Source organism: Coturnix japonica, chromosome 6, assembly GCF_054131305.1.
Source record: "Coturnix japonica strain WE chromosome 6, WE-NBRP24, whole genome shotgun sequence".
NCBI lineage: Eukaryota > Metazoa > Chordata > Aves > Galliformes > Phasianidae > Coturnix > Coturnix japonica.
The window spans coordinates 4,489,499-4,511,838 of record NC_140668.1 but is presented as its reverse complement, the minus strand read 5'-3'; the positions used below and the strand labels follow the sequence as shown (position 1 = coordinate 4,511,838).

General features: G+C 40.3%; 3 protein-coding genes and 1 long non-coding RNA gene across 4 annotated transcripts; all 4 read right to left on the bottom strand.

Annotated features, from left to right (window-relative positions):
* Positions 1-664: 664 nt before the first annotated feature.
* LOC146760257 (kinesin-like protein KIF20B) lies at positions 665-8,888 on the bottom strand. The gene is made up of 8 exons (XM_085551392.1): positions 8,625-8,888; positions 8,068-8,129; positions 7,745-7,864; positions 6,334-6,529; positions 2,687-3,890; positions 2,108-2,246; positions 1,256-1,378; positions 665-856 (listed from the first exon to the last, which is right to left on the bottom strand). The coding sequence occupies exons 1-8, from the start codon at positions 8,815-8,817 to the stop codon at positions 665-667; spliced, it is 2,229 nt and encodes a 742-aa protein (XP_085407518.1). The 5' UTR covers positions 8,818-8,888.
* A 1,969-nt stretch (positions 8,889-10,857) lies between these two features.
* Positions 10,858-13,651, bottom strand: LOC146760256 (immunoglobulin superfamily member 22-like). Its single transcript, XM_085551391.1, has 4 exons — positions 13,354-13,651; positions 12,549-12,709; positions 11,554-11,801; positions 10,858-10,925 (listed from the first exon to the last, which is right to left on the bottom strand). The coding sequence occupies exons 1-3, from the start codon at positions 13,649-13,651 to the stop codon at positions 11,784-11,786; spliced, it is 477 nt and encodes a 158-aa protein (XP_085407517.1). The 3' UTR covers positions 10,858-10,925; positions 11,554-11,783.
* An 884-nt stretch (positions 13,652-14,535) lies between these two features.
* LOC146760255 (obscurin-like) lies at positions 14,536-16,162 on the bottom strand. Its single transcript, XM_085550796.1, has 2 exons — positions 15,893-16,162; positions 14,536-15,197 (listed from the first exon to the last, which is right to left on the bottom strand). The coding sequence occupies exons 1-2, from the start codon at positions 16,092-16,094 to the stop codon at positions 14,842-14,844; spliced, it is 558 nt and encodes a 185-aa protein (XP_085406922.1). The 5' UTR covers positions 16,095-16,162; the 3' UTR covers positions 14,536-14,841.
* Positions 16,163-17,018: 856 nt separating this feature from the next.
* On the bottom strand, positions 17,019-19,846 carry LOC146760254 (uncharacterized). The gene is made up of 3 exons (XR_014947405.1): positions 19,821-19,846; positions 17,805-17,964; positions 17,019-17,180 (listed from the first exon to the last, which is right to left on the bottom strand). It is a non-coding gene; the product is annotated as an uncharacterized LOC146760254 (long non-coding RNA).
* Positions 19,847-22,340: the final 2,494 nt, after the last annotated feature.

Genomic DNA, 22,340 nt, shown 5'->3' with positions numbered 1-22,340 from the left:
AAGATATAATAACCCGAGCTTTTATTTGTTCCCAAATCCTCGGTACTGTGAGAAAGTCGGCAGTTGTAGGGGAAGTTTTGCTATGAGAACATCTTTCTTCTCAGAGAAAGTGAATCCAAACATTCTCAAAAGAGCACAACTCATTTACTCTTCTGTTTAGCTTCTGAAATTCTATGCTACGGCTTAGATTGGCTATCCTGATTAAAAGCTGGATGTTGAAATAAGAAATGCAACTTCCAGAGATCATCCCCCCTCTGCTTTTTGATGCTTCCCTTAATCTCTCTCCACGTCCCCTTCTGTCTTTTCATGCCATTGTAGATACTACCTCAGAGAAAGCAAAGAAAGTAAGAAACCTGAGACAGAACTACTGTCTGAGTATTGAGCCTAGCTTGGGATCCGGAAATGCTGTGAATTATCAGAAAAAGCTACAGATGTCCAGTATGATTGTAGGATCATAAGCATCAAACTGACATCTGTTTATTTGAACTACTGAAAAAATTGAAATTTTAGTAATTAACAGAAATTCTGTTTCTGAAGAACAAAAATAAAAGCTGGTGCTTTTTTTGGTTAGTTGCACATGATGTCAATACGACAGTGTTCAAGAACAGAACCACACCCAGAATACAAAGAGCAGGTACAGGAGTTTTACAGAATTTATGGGTAGCTAATCAGGTAGGAGGAAAGGAGAGCTGACCTTGCTTGAATCCTTTAAGGCAGATTGTCTCAGTTCTGCTATTTCTGTCTCTTTTTGTATGACATTAGAAGCCAAAGTTTTGAGCTGTTCTTCCAAAGCTTCTACTAACTGATCTCTCTCCTCACGCCACTTTTGAATATTATGGTCCTTTTCCTCCAGGTCCTATATTTCATGTTGAAAGAAAAGCATACACAGTAGAAACAAGCATAATCTTTAAGACAGCCTAGAATTAATAAGTTTTTCATATAGCATAAATAAGGACTCAAGCTGATAAAAAGAGTTTATGGTAAGACATTTCAATTAACATATCGTGATGTCACTCAACAAGATCAGGTTATATGCATGTATTACATATGTATTTACTATGCAGATTATTGTATTTAAAGCAATCTGCCAGTGCTCTGTAGTGACTAATCATTTGAATATTTTCATGGTCTACCACTAATTTCAGTTGGCCACTTTCATTTTGCTCCAATTTTTTTTTTTTTTTTTGGACCTTTTCCCTGTTGCTTGGAAAACCTGCATCATTCATTTAATAAAAATTAAGAGCAAGAAAAATACCTGTTTAAGTTGTTGGATAGTATAGTCTTTATAATCCAGCTCATCCTTAAACTGGTTATTAATCCTTTCAAGTTCATCCATCCTGTTCCTGAGGGATTCCTCCACAGAACGCATCGTGGACACCTGTAATGTAAGCACAGCTCACGGTTCATTAAAAGACTTCTGTAATCCAACCTGGCCAAATACTTCTTTGTTAAATAAAGAGGAATTCACAAACAAGTGCTGAGTAGGAAAACGACAGCAAGTGCAAGGTTACCAAGGAAGACATGAATTCATTTTTAAGCTTCAATTTTCCACCCCAAGCACACCCAATAAACTTTCAGACTAAGATCCTGCAAAATGGGTTTTAAAATATCTACTTGTTTAATAATTAAATTTTAACTATTAACATCACTGAAGCTGAAATTGAAGAAAAAAAATATACATGCTTATATTAAAGAGCCTCTGGAAATTAGTCTATTTCTCTTCAAGTAAATAGCATTCTTCTTCCCAGTTATCAGCGTTTTTTCACAAGACTTAGGTTTTAGGCTTTGGAGTTACCACGGATACCAATGGCAAGTCACCAGTAACATAGAGATAATAACAAGTCCCCTCCAGAGGCAGATTAGCTATTCTCTTCACAAACCTTATTCCAGACTACCAACCAACTTTACTTTCCTCTGTTCATTATCTATGTGAAACCATGTTTTAACTTCTGGTCCCCTCTAGAGCTTCAATGGCAACTTTACCTAAGATTTGCTGCCAGCCACACTAGTGTGAAATTTCCAGCTTCATAGTTAAAGTTTGAGAAGTTTTAACAGCAGAAAGCCAAGCATAATCTTACAGAAAAAAATATCTCAGTTGACTACAAACCTTGCTTTGTAGTTGCTGAATTTGTTTCTCGGCATCAGAATGTTTGTCTTTTAGATCTGCATACTCTTCTTCTTTCCTCTGCAAATCTTTTTTCAAATTCAGTACAAGGGCAGAACTCTCAGAAAGAATATTTTCTAGCCTTATGTTAAAAATAAAGACACAAAGAACATTACTGTTACACATCTCATGGAAACAGCAATTACAGCTTAATCCATGACCTGCCTGTTGGTTTCTATTTGTAAATAGACTCTTAAATCTATCTAGACCAGTGACAAGATTTAAACAATTACTTTTGAATTTCAGCTTGCTTCTCATAATCAGATGCTGAAGCAATAAATTATTCAGATGCTATTCTGAGGAATGTACAACAAAACCACCAGCAATCCCCATATTATTCTTTATTTCCTTGCACACTCCTGTTTTCCCTTGGAACTCAAGTAGCATACCAAAGCATCCTAAAGTAGTAGTTTGGCCATTGATAAGCATGCAAATGCATTAAGTCGAAGGGATGTTCCCATTAACTATTTTTAACTCTAGTTCATTCTCAAAGGGCTCTAAGTTAACTCAGTGGTTACTTACGATTCTATACGTTGCACTTTATCCATTTCACTCTTTTCCTTTTCCCGAAGAGAGCGTTTCATCTGCTCCAAGCTGTTTTTCAGCTGCAGAACTTCTTGAATCAGATTTGCTTCTTTGCTACTTAACTCTTCAACCTTTTTGTCTGCATTTGCAGACTTCTCCTGCAGAGTTGCTGTAACTGTCTCCAGATTAACAATAATAGATTTATTTTCTTTAAGTAATTCATTGAGTTTTGACACATTGTCTTCCATCGTCTTGGAAGCCTCCAGGAGATACTCAAGCTCTTTTATTTTTACCTCACAGTTGGCAACTTCCTCCTGAAATTGTGCAATCACTCTCTGATCTTCTGCAGTCTTTTCTTCAAACTCCTGAGTTTTCTTTTCTATTTGCTCATGTAACTGTTTCACAAGATCATCTTCCTGACTAGTGTGAGTTGTAATCTCACATAGCTTAATTACAAGTTGACGATTATGATATTCAGCATTATTCAGTCCCGCCTTTAGGTTTTCATTGTCTTGAAGCAGTGCTTTGATGTGCTGACTTTTTTGTGAGGAAACATCAACAATACTTCTGCATACTTCCCAAATCCTTTCAAGACTACAGTAAAAGGAGAGGTCCTGCACAAGATCTGAGATGGAAGAAGTCTGTGACTGAATGCATGCAGAACTAATTTGAGATGTCCCTGTCTCATCTTCCTCAGAGTCTAAGGAATCCTTTACACTGACAAAGTCAGTACCGATGGCATGAAACTCTAAGTGACATTTGTATAATTCATCTAATTTGGTCCGCATTTCTTTTACTTGTGACACTTTATCAATTATATATTCTTTGGCAACTTCTATGTTGTTAGTTAGTTGGGCATTTTTGTCTTCTAGTGTCATATTTATAGATTTCTGTTCATCCAGTTCAGAAGCAATTTCCCGATAGTCAGCTTGACCCTGCAGAATTTGTTCACGGAGGGCATCAGCTGTTTCTTCAGAAAAAGAAAGCTCAATACGCAGGCTTGTTACCTGCTTACTGAAATCTTCTTTTTTATTTTTTTCTCTTCTGCATTGTTCTTCAAGCACAGTTAAATGATGTTCCAAGATTTCAGTTCTTTCCCTCAGTGCTAGTACTTCCTTTTGGTACGTGGAGCACTTTTGTTTCATGTGTTCAATTGTCTTTTGCTCTACAGTGTTCTTTTTCTTTCTCTCATTTACAACTACTGTAAAACAAACAAACAAACAAACAAAAAAAAGGGAAAAGGAATGTAGCTCAGATTGATTAAAATCATTATTACATAGCAGTTCACAACACCAAGTAGAAACTTCTAAGTGAAAAACTGTCGTAATATGCAAGCCATACCCTCACATCACATAGTATTTGATAGTAGTGAAGGAATTAAAGTCCTCTGAACACGTAATCAGGTGCCTCAGATTTCTATACAGAATTAACAGCAAAAGGTTTTCAGTCTGGAAGAACACATTTACCATGGCACTACTCAAACCTTCCACTCCACACCAGTAGAAAATCTTATTAGATCTAAGAAACATGGGAACGAGATAGATAATTCACAGCTATATTCTTTCTATCTTCCCTGCTTCAGCAATCCCTATAAGGCAGCCAGGAATCACTCCATCTACATCTAAATGGTAGATAAACAGTTCTCTAAGAAATTTCATTCCAACTCACAGTCCTCTTACTTTCAAAAGAAAGATAAAACCCTGGACAAGTTGATCACTTAAGTGTTGATATCTGTCTCTCTTATTCAGTTGATCTCTAAACAAAATATGAGGATTCCTACTTCTGTCCACACTTACTCTTTTGCATTTAAGTTCACTCATAAAGTTGTACAAATTTGCAGATTCAAGTTTCCATAAATATTCCATTAGCTTGGGGCTGTTTTTTTCTTTAACTGGTGAGCAATTAGTTAAAATCACATGCATTTTCTTTCTATCAAAAGCGACTTCTGCTGTATTTCATCATTGCTTTAGAATCCAGTTATGTCCATTCCATAATATGCATACTTTAAGTATTAGAAAAATAAATATAAGTCAAGACTTACTAGGGATTGTGTCACCACAACAATATATTCCATGGTGACTCTTGTACAGTCCTTTTATTACTACAACTACAGAAATGCAGAATTTTATAGTGCCCACGTGCAGCCTGCATTACATACAGATTCACATGTACTGCATGGAAACAGCCTCTTAACTCATCTAAGGAGTTTTATATACAGCCCTCAACTGATTTAAAAGTCATACTGAAGAAACAGCAGTGGCATATTCCACCCCAAACCAGGTTTTGGTTTTGATTGCTGCTCCCAGCAACACTAGTGAGGGGAATATGATTTATAAGTAATCTAAACACTTTATGCTGAAAACAACAAGCAAGCACTAAAGCAAGATAAATAAGACTAGGGAGAAGATGTGTAATGTTCAGTCTAGAAGCTCCTTACACAGGAAGTAGGGAAAAAGCATTATTACAGAGCATAGGAAACAAGACCTAAAAGCTCAGAGAATGGTGTAAATACCCTGAACTTGAAGCTGAGATAACCTAGCATCTCCTAAAACACCTTTGCTCGTGCTACTTATATAACTAATTCTACAAAAGAACCAGCACAACATACCTGTGCTCATTGTTCTACTGTGTATATTTAACACAGCTAAAGAATATATATTAAGCAGTTTTTGAAATTGGATGCTATTAATACTCACAAATAGAAGAAAATTTTAACATGATTGAATACTCAGTACTTCTTAACAGAAAACTTCATGCTGACATTGTGACTATCAGCTACCCATTTTAATTCCTATGTGGAGCATTGCTGTCATTAATTTTTAAATGAGAGCTTTGGTCATAGGATTAGAACAAACCCACTACTATTTGGAGTATGGAGGAGTCCACATCCCTCCCTCAGTCTCTGGTAAGATGCTTATATGTGATGCCATTCAGTGGTCACATTAGGATTCAATATTTATGCCAAATAAAGGCAGCAGGGACAAATCATCCAAGAACAGCATCTCATCCAAAGAAGGCCTTGACTTTCTCCCTTGCACATATTTTGCAAGAGGAATACAAGAAAGGAAGGGACTACAGCTAAGTTTTAGATTTTTCCCTTCTACATTGTATATGCCTTCCGTAATTCTAGGAACACTGATGCTCAGCTGTGCCCAGAAGTGAAGTTAAATGCATCAGAGCTTATCCAAACCATTTTGCTCAAATATTGCCCATGAGTGAGCAATTAGCAGGTCGTCAACAATTTTGATAGTTGCTTCAGGAAAAACAAAACAAACAAACAAAAAAAAGCACTTGAGCAGCTGATGCTACTCAGAAGATCAGCAACAGCAGTTGAAACAATCCTAAAGAAACTGCTTTAAAACTATTACCAAATCTGCAAGTGCATCAACAGATGAGGAAAAAGCAGCAAAAAGGAAAAAAATAGTGCAAAAAACTTTTATTCTTAAGCATTCAAAAATGAACAGCATAGGACCTTCTGAAAAAGGGATATTTACATAACAGTTACTTCTATTTACAGTTTAACACAGTGGCTTTTCTCCTTATACCATAAGGGACGCGCTTCACAGCCTTTTGCTTCCTATCCGGAATAGGAAGCAATTTATTGTTTTGGAAGACACCCTGTTCAAGGATGGAAGAAACTGTACCTTTCTTTGGAGGTGGCTCTTCCACAGTAGGCTTATCTTCAGCAGTACTGCGCTTTCTTCCCACTTCCAACTCAGTTTTCTCTTGTTTCAGTGCTTTAACTGAAAGCACTGAAAATTGGCTGCTTTCAGTTCCTTTATTAGTGTTCTCTTCTGCCGGTTCTGCTTTAATGGTAGTTAAATGGTAGGTAGTCTTTTCCTGTATTGATATAAGATCAGTTACATTGAAGCTTAACAAAAGGAGCACTTAAGTCTCAGTAATCTTCTGTAGGCAAATATTTACACAAAACCATACAGCTAAAATATTTACCCAGTGACTCTATAGACATCAGTTACAAATTTCAATAGCAGACAGAACAAGTACACCTTCAGATAATGACAAGTGCAATACTTGGTAGAGTATACAAGGGAAAGCAAGAGCCTAGCAGGTTACAAAGTAAAAGACTTGCACACAATCAAGAGTTTACCAGTTTATCAAAGAATTTCCTGTTTCCAAGAAGTCAACAAAATTACAAACATGGTCAAAGAGCAAATGGTCAGCTCTCATACAAGTTCATCACATCACACTTCTGCTAAGCTGCTAAAATCACTTTCATCGTGACAGATATAATCCAACCTTGAAGCTTAGTCAGCTCTGTCACGCATATTTTAGATTGTGTCCTTGACCACAAGTGAAGCTTCCTTACTTACAAGATGACAATTGTTAAGCCATGCTGGCACTGCCAAGGACTGATTATTCATCTTTAGTAACTTATGAAAAGAAAAGCCTCAGAAGTGTTCAGGCCACACAATCTCACAGATCGAGTTGGAGCCTTGTTCTTGGAAGAAGTAATAGGTGAGGACATGACTACTCATCACAGTCAGCTTTAATACCATGGAAATACTAAGTTGCAGTGATGCAGACAGTCAAAGACTAAGAAGGGTCAAGTTGCTAAGCTTACAAGGTTAGAGATCTGAGTGACAGAATTAACTATAAATGTTTTCAGAGCTACTTCAGGCTACCAAACATCAAAAAATGAACAAAAACCACCAGAAGTGGTATGCACACATACTTAATCAAGCTAGTCTTCACATATTCAGTAGCTCACAGTACATTAGTCAGGATAAAGACTGACTGCATAGAACGTGGAGATATCCTGACCATTCATACTCGTACTTCCAACTCTACTCAACATACTTTTACTGTTGCTCTTCCTCTGATGTAGGAGTGTGAGGCAGGAGTTAGTGGAACACACTGATATTTTTGTTGTTTGTGTTAACAACAACTACCTTCAGATAAATTTGAATTGTTTACAATTTCAAGCGAGTACCAGCTACATACAGAAAATCAGTTTTCCAAAAATGTGTTGATTACAAGCATAGAATTAGTGTTTTTCTTTTTTTGTATAAGGATACGGAGATGTGTAAAACTCACATAATCTTTTACTTTTTCCTCTAAATGAGATTTTAAGTCTTGTAGCTCTGTAATAATGTCATCTTTCTGCACCACGATGTCCATTAGCTCTCGAACCCTTTCATTTTGTGCATTCATTTTCTTAGAAATAAAAAATAAAAAAAATTCAGTCATCAGTTTCTAATGTAGTGTTAAGTAGCTGAATTACACAATGCATTAAGGGCAAATTCAGTTAAGCTAAGCTCGGTAAGAAATCTATTAATGGAGCCTACTGGAATAGCATTTTAAGCTACCACAAGTTGGTATTAAAACAATTTTACACAACATCTTCTTGATAAAGTTACCTCAGTTGCTTCTTTAAGTTGCTCATCAGACTCATCCAATTTAATCACCTGCATTTCAAAGTCTGTAACACACAGAAAAGGTTGTGTTACATAAGTAGCCAATAGATAGTTTATTAAGTAATCAATTTTTCCAGATATTCTAATGTTTAGGTAGCTTTTGAACAGATTAATTAATTTGCATGTGGTCTTCACTTATTGGGAGTGATTCAAAAGTTTTCTATATTTCTTGGAACGAAAACATTGCATCAACAAGACATAAAGAAGAGTAGAGATTGCAATATAAAAGTAAAAATCAAGATATAGACATTTAACCCCATACTTACGAAAGCGTAAAGCTGCTAGTTGCAGTTTAAAGGAGAGGGGGAAAAAAAGAAAAGAAATAACCAAAAACCGTGGAATTGCTGAACCTGAATATACACAAGGAACAAACTATCACTTATCTACAGGCTATGGTTCCAAAGGTAGAACATCTCCTCTAATTCCTACTCAAACTGGTTATTTCTCTTTTAGATTAATGAACTATTTCTGTCTTCTACCTTTCACATCGCATAACTCACCTTTGTTCTTCTGCATCAGCTCTTCTTCAGTTTTAAGTAGTTTGGTGTTTTCCTCTGTCAGCTCTTCTTTGGTCTCCATCAGTTCAAAGTTAGTTTTCTCCAGCTGCTTTTCAAACCAGCCAGTATCTTCCTTCGGGTCCCCCAGGGATACAATGGAACTATGTGCTGCCTCAGCTTGCTCTTTAATATCCATGACATCATAATGCACAGAATCAAGAATGCCCTCAGGATCAACACAGGTGTCAGGCACTATGCTATGTTCTCCACCCTGAAACGTAATTTATAATCAGTTAAAACTGGTGAATAGCTGACTACATAATAGCTGTTATTTCTACAGATAGTCTGGATAGCCACTATGAAGACAGCCATACAAGAAGTTTTTAATTTCAGCTTCAAAACCCACCTCACAAATTCACATACAACATGACAGTGATTCGTATGGGGGGAAGATAAGTGGCATTCTAGTAACAGCTAATATATTTTATAATATTTGATGACCACACTCCCTTTTTTTTTTTTTTTTTTTTTTTTTTTTAAATATTACCCCAGATTGATCTCCTTCAAATGTAACGTACAAGTTCGGACTCCCCTTTTCTTTGTATACAGCGTAAATTTTCATTTTGTGTTGCAGAAACAAGGAAAATGCCAAAATTCCCAAAGCTTTCTGAAACTGTTCTTAAGGCTCAGCAACTATTCCTGCTAGATGAAGAATAGATGTATCTTGCTCATCATACAGCAACACAGCATGCACTTCTTTGTAAACAGCCTTGTGTTGCTATAAGATGTGCCCATAACATTTAAATAGTAAAAAAGAAAATATTTAAGAAAAAAAAAAGAAAAATATTGAAGAAAAAAAAAAAGAAAAATACCAGGGTGTCATGGTTTAATAATTTTGTAATTTTGCTATCAGTATTCCACATCATAACATCATATAAAGCATGAATAATTTTACTGCTCCCGAACACTTTCAGTATATTGATGATATTGTCGTGTGGGGCCATACAGCAGCAGAGATTTTCAAGAAAAGAAAACAGATAATCCAAATTCTTTTGCAAGCTGGTTTTGCCATTAAGCGCAGCAAGGTGAAGGGGTCTGCCCAGGAAATCCAGTTCTTAGGTGTAAAATGGCAAGATGGGCATCGACACATCCCAGCAGATGTGATGGAAAAAATCACTGCTATGTCTCCGCCCACCAACAAGACAGAGACCCAATCTTTTCTGGGAGTAGTGGGCTTTTGGAGAATGCATGTCCCAAACTACAGCCACATAGTGAGCCCCCTCTATCAGGTAACACGGAAGAAGAATTATTTCTCATGGGGTCCTGAGCAGCAGCAGGCTTTTGAGCAGAGAAAACAAGAGATAGCCCGTGCCGTGGCCTTGGGGCCAGTACGGACGGGACAGGATGTGAAGAACATCCTCTACACTGCTGCTGGAGAGAAAGGTCCCACTTGGAGTTTGTGGCAAAGAGCTTTAGGAGAAACCCAAGGCCAGCCCCCGGGACTTTGGAGTCGAGCATATAAAGGGTCTGAGGAGTGCTACACTCCAACTGAGAAGGAGATCTTAGCCATGTACAAGGGGGTTTGGGCTGCTTCTGAAGTAGTTGGGACAGAGGTTCAGCTCCTTCTAGCACCTCGCTTGCCTGTGGCCCCCCTGTCATGGACACAGGTAGATTTTTGTTTAAACCGTGACAACTACCCAGAATGCAGCATAAGGGAATTTTTGCCTAGAACTCTGGAGGACTATTTTTAACTCAGAAAGGTCAGAGATAGAAAGTTCACACTGATTTCTGGGTCACCAGCCTCACCGTACATCAGCATTTTTGGTTTTTAAATGATACATAAAGTTCTCAATGGCACTGCTCTAGTTGGTAGTTCTTTCCCTTTCCATGCAGCTCGCTCTGTGCATGGCTTGTGAACCGCTATTCAGGCCAGACAGCTGCAGCCCCAAAGACCTGCCATAAATGTACAAATTCTACCAGGATAATGTCTTGGGAGTGGAGAAACAGGATGCGCAGTCATATGGCTCTCACACATACCTTGTACAACCAGCTTGGCTCTGGACTGGGCATCACCAATGTCACAGGTGTACACGTCACTGTCACTTTTCTCCAGATTTTTTATGCACAGCTGCAGGTCTCGTCCTTTCTGTGCCCTCTTGTATTTCCTGCCAGGCCTGAGCTCAGCAATGCCTTTCCTCCATATGACGAAGGATGCGGCTTTCTCGCTCTGACATGTAAAAAGTGAACTTCCACTTTCTTCAATTTTCACATCTGAAAGTTCCTTGATAAAGTAATTAGGTTTTTCTGGAAGGAAAAAGAGAAGGATGAGGGTGTAGGACAAAAGCATTTGTTACTCCAACAAGTCCCAAGCATACAGAGGTGTCCTGAATCTCCTTTGCCCTCATTTCAGAATATCACATAGAGATGCAAAGAGTCTAAGAAGACCACAGAGTCCACCCATTTACATAGGTTTGATAATTCCAGTAGATATCTGGAAAGTTCAATACCATTATACATGCGCTGGTAGGATCTCATCTGATAAACTGCATATAGTTTTGATTACACATATTCAATAGAGACTAATTCAGATTGCCATCTTTTCCTGGCTCACTAACACCCAAGATCATAGAATCATAGAATGATCACAGAATCATAGAGTGGCCTGAGTAGAAAAGGACCTCAAAGATCATCTAGTTTCAAACCCCCTCCAAGGGGTCACCAACCACCAGACCAGGCTGCCCAGATCCACATCACACTGGAGAATCATTCAGTTTCCAGATTATTTTAAGGAAAAGAATTTAATCCATCATATTTTCTGAAAACTAAGAATTGATCCTGCTCAAGGAAACAGAAGAGAAAAACATCACCCACAGTCTGCAGATATTTACCTCGACTTCTCTACATGCCATCCCCAGTGTGCTTTTCAACTCACCTTGCACAGTGACCCTGGCTTTTGTTATGGACTCCTCTGTCTCACAGGGGTACTCCCCACTGTCCTTGGCAGTAGAGTCATGGATGATCAGAATGGCCCCAGTTCCCTCCTGCTGCAAGTCGTACTTCTGGCTTTTTCTGATTGCTTTGCCATCCTTGTACCACCTGATGTTCACATCAGGCTTCGACAGCTCACTGCTCAGGCTGATGTCTTATCCTCCAGCTGTTTTGTTACCTCAGTACGTTTTTCTGAAAGAAAACATGCTTTTTGAGTAACATACACTTATGGTAGGATGCCTCTCTCAAAATACATGCATCTACATGCTGGAGATAAGTTAGAGAGGCACTTGCAACAGACGCCATCCTACAGCCAGCAGTAATCTGCAAAGTACAGACAATAGAATTCCAGGCACCATTAATTCTCTCTTAAATCTACCCCAATTGAGGATGATGAACCATGTCTGAAAACTGCCTCTTTCTTCTCTCCACTCATCACACTGGGAGCCTCGGATGATGCTCTCAGATGCACATGCTCTAGATAGGAATTTGTTGTACAGCTAGATGATGTGAAGGCCATCCCTTCAGCTTATACTTAGAGGATATTTGCTCCCACAGTTCCCTCAACAGATCATTCCTGATTTACTGTTAATGGAACAAGCTGTAGTGAGATGCCCATTTCCAACACTACCCCAGTGCTTTGGGTAGTTCTCACATTTGTGTCAAATGGTTCCTCCTTTTACTTATTTTTAAGAGAAATTCTCAGTGCTTCGAGTTTCAAGTAGAAGGTTGCTATTCACTTTAACCATATTATGAGTTAGCTCTCACGACAATCTTATCAGAAGACAGTTGAAGGAATCAGACCCCAGAATCTCTCCCATCTCATTACCTTTCACAGACAGAGAGGCTTTGGAGGTTAGAGCACGGGCAGTAAAAAACGACTTCCCCAGCGTCAGTAGGAGTAACACTTCTGATAATGAGAGTATATTTCCGACTCACGTTAGAAGCTTTAAATCGCCCACCACTTTCCACTCTGCTTCCATTCAGTGTCCACTTGAACTCATCAATGCTTTCATGGGACGGAATGCATTCAAAAGTACAATCTTCTCCCTCCTGGATTTCAGTGTTTTTCAGCCGTTTGCTAATGCCAATATTCAGCTCTGGAAGGTAAGAGATAGGTTAGTATGAGGTTTATATGGAGAAAAGGCATTTGTGACTGACATGAGTAGCAGTACTGGTGTTTTAACTCAGGATTTGCAGAACATGGCTGCGTTCCTCACTGATGTATTCTCTAAGACATTCTCCACTCAGAATTACCAGAAAGCTATAAAAAAAAAGAGACGTAAATCTCTTGGCTTTGCTCTGGAAGAACTACAATTAGAGCAGCTCAGTCCATGGAGCAGAATGAAGATTCAATGAGCTACAGAGGGAAAAAGCTAACAGAGAGGACAACTCTAGGATGCTGCGTGAGAAAAAGGGTTTTGCCTATGACAAGAAATTAACTGTTTCTATTAGCTCATTTGTTACCATCCTACCCCTACTGGTGTTCAAACCATTTCTCCATTTTAGGGATGGTTTGAAAGGAAACATTTCCAGGACATTCTTGATGTGTTTGGTGATTTTCATGGCAAAATGAGATACATTTACATCAAAAGCAATGGGAATTTTCCAGACATCACTGCACTAAATTGCAGTAATACAGTTCTATTGTAGAAACTATTAAGGCTCGTGGGGGAATAGGTGTAAGACATAGTGACCACACTGAATGTGCTTTCAGCACTCCTTTACTTTCCACAGTACTTACCCTGAATGCCGACCTTTGATTTGGCAACATCACTGCCAATATCACAGGTATAGAAACCTGCATCTGACATCTCGAGGTCATGGATAAGGGGACATAGGGTCTTCCCAGACTGTACCAGCTCATACTTGTTGCCAGAAGGGAGCAAAACACCGTCCTTCTTCCACACTGGTTTGACCTTCTCTTTAGAGACTTCGCATTCCAATTTAATCACACCCCGCTCCTCAACAAAAACATCATCCAAGGACTTCATGAAGACAGCAGGCTTCTCTGCAATTAAACAGGCAAAACAGAACAACATGATACAGAAGATCAGACATTTCCAGTTGCTTTCAGATTTTTAAAGAGGGATAAATAAATCTTTACCACTACTGAGGACACCAAGATAGAACCTAAAGCGGTTTCATGTCTGTTGACTGAATACGCTTTATGGAATTCTGAACTAATCAGTAGGAGAATACAGGGAACAGGAGGGACAGCCTGCATTGCCTTGGGTGGGACTGATATCATATGAAGTAATTGGGATGCAGCTCTTCTAAAGCTGGAGAGCTGGCATTGCCCTCACATGGAGCAGAGCTCATACAGCAGGCCACAGGATTAAGAGGAACACTTTTGATTTTCCTGTATTATTGACTCCTCTTATCTGTCTTCTATTTCACACATCAGATGTTTATACTGGGGAAAAAACTTCCACCTAATGCAAAAGAAAGGAGAAAGAGGAAATCCTTCAAACTCTGAGCGCATAGAGTAAAAGAGCTTAATTGCTGGGGAGAGCAGATTAGAATCACAGTACCCTTAGAATTGGAAGAGACCCTTAAAGGCCATCTAGCCCAGCTCCCCTGCAATAAAAAGGGACATTCACAGCTAGATCAGGTTGCTCACAGCCTGGTCATTGGTCATCCCAGAGGCAAAACACACACTGAATGATCTCTCCCTGCAGTCATAAATCCTTAATTCCATAAATCACTGGAAGAAAGCCCATCATGACTTTGGTGGCTATCTGAGCCCCAGAGAGGTGAGCTTTAGAAGCAGGATTGCTGCACAATAGAATGAACTGGAGCTCCTTAGCATCTCTTACATCCAGGAGGGCTGTGATCAGACCCACCTATCACCTTCAGGTGCGCTTTCTGACACCTTGTCTGACTTCACTGTCACTGTGCCAGCATCCTCAGGCTTAACCTGCTTCATTGTCAGTGTGCAGCAATTGCCAACGTTCTTGATGTCATTGTAATTGTTGGTGTAAAGGAGGTTGCCATTCAGGAACCATTCCACGTCCTCGTCATCATGGGACAGCTCGCAGGAGAAGACAGCAGAGCTCTCTTCTTCAATTTCTACATCCTGCAGGTGCTTCATTACTTCTACATTGCGGGCTGTGGGGAAACAAGGTGAACTGTTACCACTGTTACTATAAATCATACTGGGATGTGGTAGAATGGCTGGACTAGATGATCTTTGTGTAATCTTCTCAGTGAAGATTATACATTTATAAAGTTAGCAGGAGAGAACGGCAGAAATCAACCTCAAGAAGAGAAATCTGAGGTGAAATAGGACGTGGAAGAGGTCACCCTCCCTGCTCATATCTTCAGCTGTCAGCGTGGCCTCAGTCTCTGCAATTCCCGCCTTGCACTTGTACACACCAGCATCATCGGGCTTCAGCTTCAGAATCTTGAGCTCTGCTGAATGCATATCCCACTTGATCTTGTACTTCTCAGAGGGCTTGATGAGTGTGTGGCCTTTGAACCATTTCACAACCTTTGGAGAAGGCCTGAAGTCACAGGACAGGATGACAGAATGACGTTCCAAAGCTGTCTTGTCCTCCAACTTCCTGGTGATTTCTATATGGTAATCTGCAAAGCAGGGGTGGAAGAGAAGAAAGGATGAGGACAATTGGAAGAAGAGGAAAGTCTCTTGCATGTATTCCATTCCAATTAATGTCAAGTTCACAATGGTTCTTTGAACGACTCTAAAGATAAAACAAACGATTGTCAATAGGGAATGCCATTGACTACATTTCTATAAAGTAATACTGTATATTATCTACCAAATGCAAGGTCCAGCTCTTGTTCTGTGCTTATTTAATTGCTCCCAATTGTAGAGGCTTTTATTCAAATAAGAGTGAGTTGAAAATATAACAAATACTTCAGGATGTGAATGGAGACTCTTATGCTGGGGACAACAACAGATAAAAAGCCTGCAAGTTTCTTTCAGATGAAATCAATGACAAACTGCATCAAATTTAGGTGCTACCAAACTTAAACTTGTCTACTTCAGAAATACAATTAATTTCACCTGATTTGACTTCTTTGGTATAGCCAAGGACAAAACCTCAGCTCTGTAGATCTGAATAGTAAGCACATCACAACTATTCATACAGATCTTTTACTGAGACGCAGCTGTCTCATTCAGTGTCCAATGACTTTGAACTGGAAATGGAGCAGAACCTCCAGACACACACACAATATTTCAAAGACCCCAGTGAAGGAAGACTGTACGTTAATTAATTCTTCATCTTCATGATGTAAACCAAGACTGGATATGTTACCTCTGACAAGCAGATTGGCTGTGGATTTTGTTTTGCCAATTGAGAACTGAATCATGCTTGTCATATCAGTGGTGGTTTTCGCTATGGCAAGCTGGTGGATGGTGCCTTCTTGCTGCATAATCCAGTTTCTGCCAGCCTGTAACACTTCCCCACGTAGGAATACCACTTGGGAGGTTTCACAGAAGGAATGGATATCTCGCATTCAAATTTGGCTTCTTCAGGCTCAGTCACATAGTCATCACACAGCTCCTTTACTAGATTAATGGATTGCTCTTTAAGAAAGATGGAACAAGAGAAAGCAGAGATTTAGAAGGAATGTAAAAAACCCTTACATTATCACCCCACTTACTCACGTCAGCATTACTGCACATGAACACTACACCTATCAGCTCAGAATGCCTTGAAACATCATTAAAAAATAATAGAAAGAAAAGAATGTTGTTAAGAAGTCAGACAATAAGATTGACAATCTGAAAAGTGCCCAGATCTTCTGATTCCCAGTCCAACATCTAAATCAAACCATGACCTTCCCATCCCAATATCAAACTCCTCGCATTACGAAATGGAAAAGAGGTTCAATGAAACACGGACATTGATAATTACTTTGGTTAAATACAGCAACTTAGCTCTGAACAACAAGTTTTCACCTAGTAAAGGTCTCTGTAGCTCAAATGTAATGACTCTACTTAGGAGAAATTCATTTTCCAGGAAGTTCTTGCCCTTATAATTGTAACAGTGGCAAAGCTGGGGACTGAACTCTTGAGTAGTGTGCTAACTCAAATGTCTCCCTTTTCTTTATCACACTTAACATCATATATATACCCTAACATTGTATATATTAAAAAAAAAACCAAAACCCTGTGTTCTTTTCAAACAGCAAGAGAAAATGAAGAAAAGGTCAAGCTATGTTTTTTATCCCTCAACGTTCAAACACAAATCTGAAGTCTAAACGTAGAAAATCAACCTCCTAAGAAAATAATCTGTTTTACTTAGCAAAAGTAAATCCCAAAAGAGAAGCTGGATATTTTGTGGGCAGAAAGGTAGGTAGGTAGGAGTTTTTATTTCTGTGAAAGGTCCTGGTGGTGTTTAACTTCCTTGACATTAAATCAAAGGATGTTAGCTCGTTTATAACATAAGATAATTTAATCAAAATCGTCATCAGAAGCATAATTACCTTTAACTGTAAGATGGGCACAAGATTCACGAGATTCTGCCTTTTCTGCTACAGATTTTATTTCTGCTGCATCCTTGACTTGGACACATGTGTAAGTCAGCGAGTAGCTCTTTCCTGAAGCAGAGAACCACAGAGTCACTAAGGCTGGAAAAGACCACTAAGGTCATCTAGTCCAACCGCCAACTCATCCCTACCAAACTGTGCTCTTGAGAGCAAACCCACAACTACACTTGGCTTCCTTGAGCAAAGAGCTCTGAGGCACATGGCCAGGCTGAGCATCATCCATCTGGTTTCACAGCATCACTGCCTGTTCTCTCATGTCAATGAAACCACCCATTCCCCCACGTCCACATCCCCACCAAAGTGTAATCTAAACATGGCTTCTACAAGGACTGACCAAATGTGGCTGTCGTCACCTTCAAAGTACCTGATACAGAAGGATCACACTCACTGTCAGACAAAACCTCTTTGGAGAGGTGAACTGACTGCCCTGTTCACCCCCACGTTGGAAATAACTGCACTCATTTCCTACCTGCTCCTGGCAGTGTGGGATGGTGGGATAGCATCACACTTCCCACACTAAGCATCCCACCATGTCACTTGTTCCACCCTAACCTCAGTCCCAAAACAAAAGGGGAACTCCCTTCTGAACCTTCTTCACTTCATTTCAGATGTCTTATATGCTTGATCTCCAACCCACCCCCCACTCAGGAGAAAGATCCCCCTCTTACACCCTACCATCTTGCCGCATTCTGATGTTGTCATCAGCCTTCAGCTTGTTGTCATCTTTGTACCACTGGCTCTGAACCTCATCGTGTGAAATCTCAGACAAAAGATGCACTCCCATATTCATTCACTTCCACATCTTCCAGTGGTTTAACAATCTTGATATCTCCAGCTGTGAAACAGTAGAGATATATTTGTCAGGATATTTCCAGAACTGAGTGCAGCATCTTTTCCTTACACATATTTGCATAGAAAATGAGTAGGATTATGTTTTATTCTAAACCATCATCCATTCCAGAGTCATTTCTCTCTTCAACACAGTCAATGCATTATTGCCCTTGAACTTAAAGATAGACTTACTAGCTACAATGGAGCTCCCTGCAAACAGTTTTCATGGAAACCAGAATCTCATTTATTCTAAAACCTTTCAAGCAAAATTAAGGGTAGAAAAACAATAGAACTGACTGAATCTTTAAGGTCATTTAGTTCCAGTCCCCCTGCTATAGGCAAGGACACCTCCCTCCAGACCAACTCTTCTCCTCAGGGTCAAGGCTTCTCTCAAATCATTCTCCTCTAAGCCTGTGCCTGTGCTTGGGATTGCCCTGACCCAGGTGCAGGGCCTTGTACTTGGCCACACTCAAGTTCATGAGGCTGCCAAGGGCCCACCTCTCCAGCCTGTCCAGGTCCCTCTGAGTAGCATCCCTTCCCTCTAGCACATCAACAGCACCGCTCAGCTTGGTGTCATCTGTAGACTTGCTGAGGGTTCATTTGATTCCACTCTCCATGTTGCCTACAAAAATGTTAAATAACACTGGTCCCAACACCACCCTCCACCTGGACACTGAGCTATTGACTGCTGCTCTCTGAGTGTGACCATCCAGACAGTTCCCTATCCTGCAACTGGTCCATCCATCAAAACCATTTTTCTCCACTTTGGTGACCAGGATGTCATGCAGGACGGGATCAAATGCTCTGCACAAGTCCAAGTAGATGATGTCAGTTGCTCTCCCATTATCCACTGATGCTGTTACTCCATCATGAAAGGCCACCAAGTTTGTCAGGCATGGCTTGAATTTGAGGAAGCCATACTGGTTACCACCAATTACCTCATCTTTATTTTCCAAACTATGCCAAGGAGAACTAGACAGAACTCTACAATGTTGTGTCACTACAAACCTGTCTGAATCATTGGCTTCTCTGCATGCTCATCACTAGTCTCTCCTTACCTTGTGTGCCCACAGTGTATGGGGAATATCAGCCACAAATCTTACCTAGGGGACATCTTTGCTTCAAAATCCCTTGAACATCACACAATCCCTTTTAACTCTCCAGGTCTGCACTTCTTTATGTCAGAATCAGACCATATTTCTGTGCTGCTATTTCCCTTTCCTTCTGAAGGGCCTGGATACAACTTGGATTAACCTCAGGAGCAGAGTTCCTGCATAAAACAGCCAGTACTGAAACAGCAACCCAGCCTGGTTGCAGACTGAGAGAGAAAATGAGAGTTCACCGCCTGTGAATAATGATACTTCTCTTATTTCCCTGGGAAGTAATGTCCACATTTTTACTTTGACGGAGCTCCTTCCCATCCTAGAAGGGAAAATATCAAGTCAAATCTACATTAGTCCTTCCATCTCTGCACTGGGCAAAGGCAGCCTTCAGATCTATGCCTAATTCACCCAATTCCGTAGAATTAATGGAACTGTACTTACTGGAACATATGCTGAAGCTTAAGCACAGTGCAGTGTTTTCAACATGTAGGAATGGCTATAGAACATGCATAAATTCTGGCTGACCTATGACAGCTTAAAGCACTGCAGAGGACTGTTAACAAGCCCGTTTGGACATCACCTTGAATAAATGACGTTATCCCCAAGTAAGGGAAGGAACAGCTGAGCACCGGGGAGGTACACAAAGGGCCAGAGCAAATTCTCACACTGTCAGGTGCAAAGAAAACTGAGATTTCACCCTAAAACCCAGTTCACAACAAGGCTACAAAATCCTGGCTGAGAATTTCTGAATGCTCACCAGTTGTTTCCAGCTCGAAGGTCATCTTCTGGCCAGCAGCCTCGCAGATGTATTCTCCAGCATCTTTCTTCTCCAGCTGCTCCACAACCAGACGCCGTGTTTTGCCCACAGATTCCATTCTGAACTTTCTGGAGGAGGCAAGCAGTCTTCCATCCTTGTACCATTTTACTTCGCTTGGATCCTGTGCTACTTCACAGCTGAGGGAGGCACTTGCTGCCAGGGCAGCACTCACCTCTTTCTGCACCTGCTCCTGGTTTATAAACACAGGTTTTGGCTCTGAGGGAAAAAAAGAAAAACAGAAGGACTGAAATGAGACCATCTTGCAGGTTTGTATGTACAGGTTGGAACAGGTTTAGGTTACCACTTGTGCCCAAACTAATAGCCTTCACTAGAGAATATCAGCTCTTCTGTTGAAACAAAGTGTCAAATCTAGGCAAGAAAGAACCTAGGAACTGAAGGAACCAAGAGGGTCCTTGAACACCAGTCCCATGGTTGCAAGTCACTATGCAAACATATTGAACCCAAAAGAACATCTGACCTGCAGGCAACCAAAACCTGAGTTCCTTTTACTTAAGACCCACTGTGAAACATCAAAACACATAAACATGTGATAGTCAAACCACTGGCTGCCTTTTCATGACCCAGAACAGTACACCTGGCTTCCTGAACAGACTCCTCATGGCCTCTACCATTGCCACAACTGTGACTGTCAAAGGCACAAAGGAAATATGCTCACCAACGCAGTCCTTTGTTCTTTGTGTGTGATTTGCAGATATCTATCTTACTTTGAGCTCTGGGAATAGTCAGCTCTACCAGGTCTCTTACTGTGAGTAGCAGACTCACCTATCCAGATGCAGCCTCCAACATAAAGGCATAGTAAAAAGGCAGTGTACTACTAGGAGAAGTTCCTGCTTCTCCTGCCATGAAAGGCTGCACGTACAACATGCACTCCAGCCTCACTGCACATACTTATCTTAGTCAAATGTTTCGGTGAACAAGAATTACAGTTTGGGATCTCAGGCACAGGAGAGATTAGAATAATTACTTGAACACTGCTTCCATTGTATATATATTACTAATTATTGTTCTACAGACAGACTGAAACAGGTCTTTGTGTCATACTAAAATCAAATACTTGCTACAAACCCAGGCAATCAAGTATAGGGAAAAAACCTCAGCACAGATTACTGCACCTGGATCACTGTATAATAGAAACTAGATTTTACTTGACTGTTCTCTGCTGTATTTCAGACAACACCTGTCTTACCTGTGACATGAATCTTGAAGGTGAGTTTCTGGCCAGCAGCCTCGCAGCTGTACTCCCCTGCATCTTTCTTCTCCACCTGGCTCACCACCAGCCGACGCTGTTTGCCCTCTGACTCTACCTTGAAGTTCTTGCTCGAGGTGATCAGTTTCCCCTCCTTGTACCACTTCACCTCCATCTTCTCCTGGGCCACCTCGCAGCACAGTGTGGCATTTTCTGTTGGTGCAGCCTTCATCTCCTTCTGCACCTTCTCCTTGTTGATAAAAACATCTTCTGCTTCTGGAATTGAAGGCAAATGGGCACATTTAAGACATGAATCTTTTCTACACAGCATTCCCCAAATGCCCAGATTAGTCTTTGGACTGTACCGTTGAGGACAGCTTTCCCACTCACATTTCCTGACAGTGCTATGAACTGAATGCCAACATCTGAACTATATCAATTGCCAGTGAAGAACTTCCTCCCTGCCAGACCAAAACAGCTTAGATAGCCCTAAACTTGTTTTCATTTCCACCAGTATCATGTTCCAAAATCTTCAAAAATTAAAAAACACCCCTTTCCCCACTGTCCAGCAGCACACCAGCATACGCAGTCATTGAAAAGTCTGTTTCATACAAGGGGACAGGCATTACATTGTCCAAACAAGCTGACAGCTGTAAGTTGCTTTGCCAGCAAAAGCCAGGTGAGGGTCAAGGTTAAATTCTGTTTGTGATTAAGTCATAGTGAGGAAATGTATTTTTCTTACCTACTTATTTCTGAAAACAGTTCTAATATCTCCTGAGTTTTCAGAGGCAGTAATAAAATGGTTTCCCATATGGAATCATAGAATGGTTTGGGTATAGAAGGAAGCTTTAAAGATCATCCAGTCCAACCTCTTGCCGTGGTCAGGGACATCATTCACTAAATGAGGCTGCCCAGGGTCCCCATCCAGCCTGGCCTTGGACACTCCCAATGATGAGTCACCCACAACCTTCACTGGACAATCTGTTCCAGTGTATCACCACCCTCATCATAAAGAACTTTTCTCATGTCCAAACTGAGTCTACCCTCTTCACTTTTGAAACCATTGCCCTTTGTTATGTTGCTACAGACCCTGGTAAAAAGCCTTTTTCCACTTTCTTATCAGACTCTCCTAATAAATAGAACGCCTGTCTTCCTCCATTTCTGGAAAGAAAAGCACCAGCTTGAAGCCTTTCTGTTTTTAAGCATTTCTTTTGTACCTGCTATAGAGAAGAAAACAAAAGAAAATACAGGAA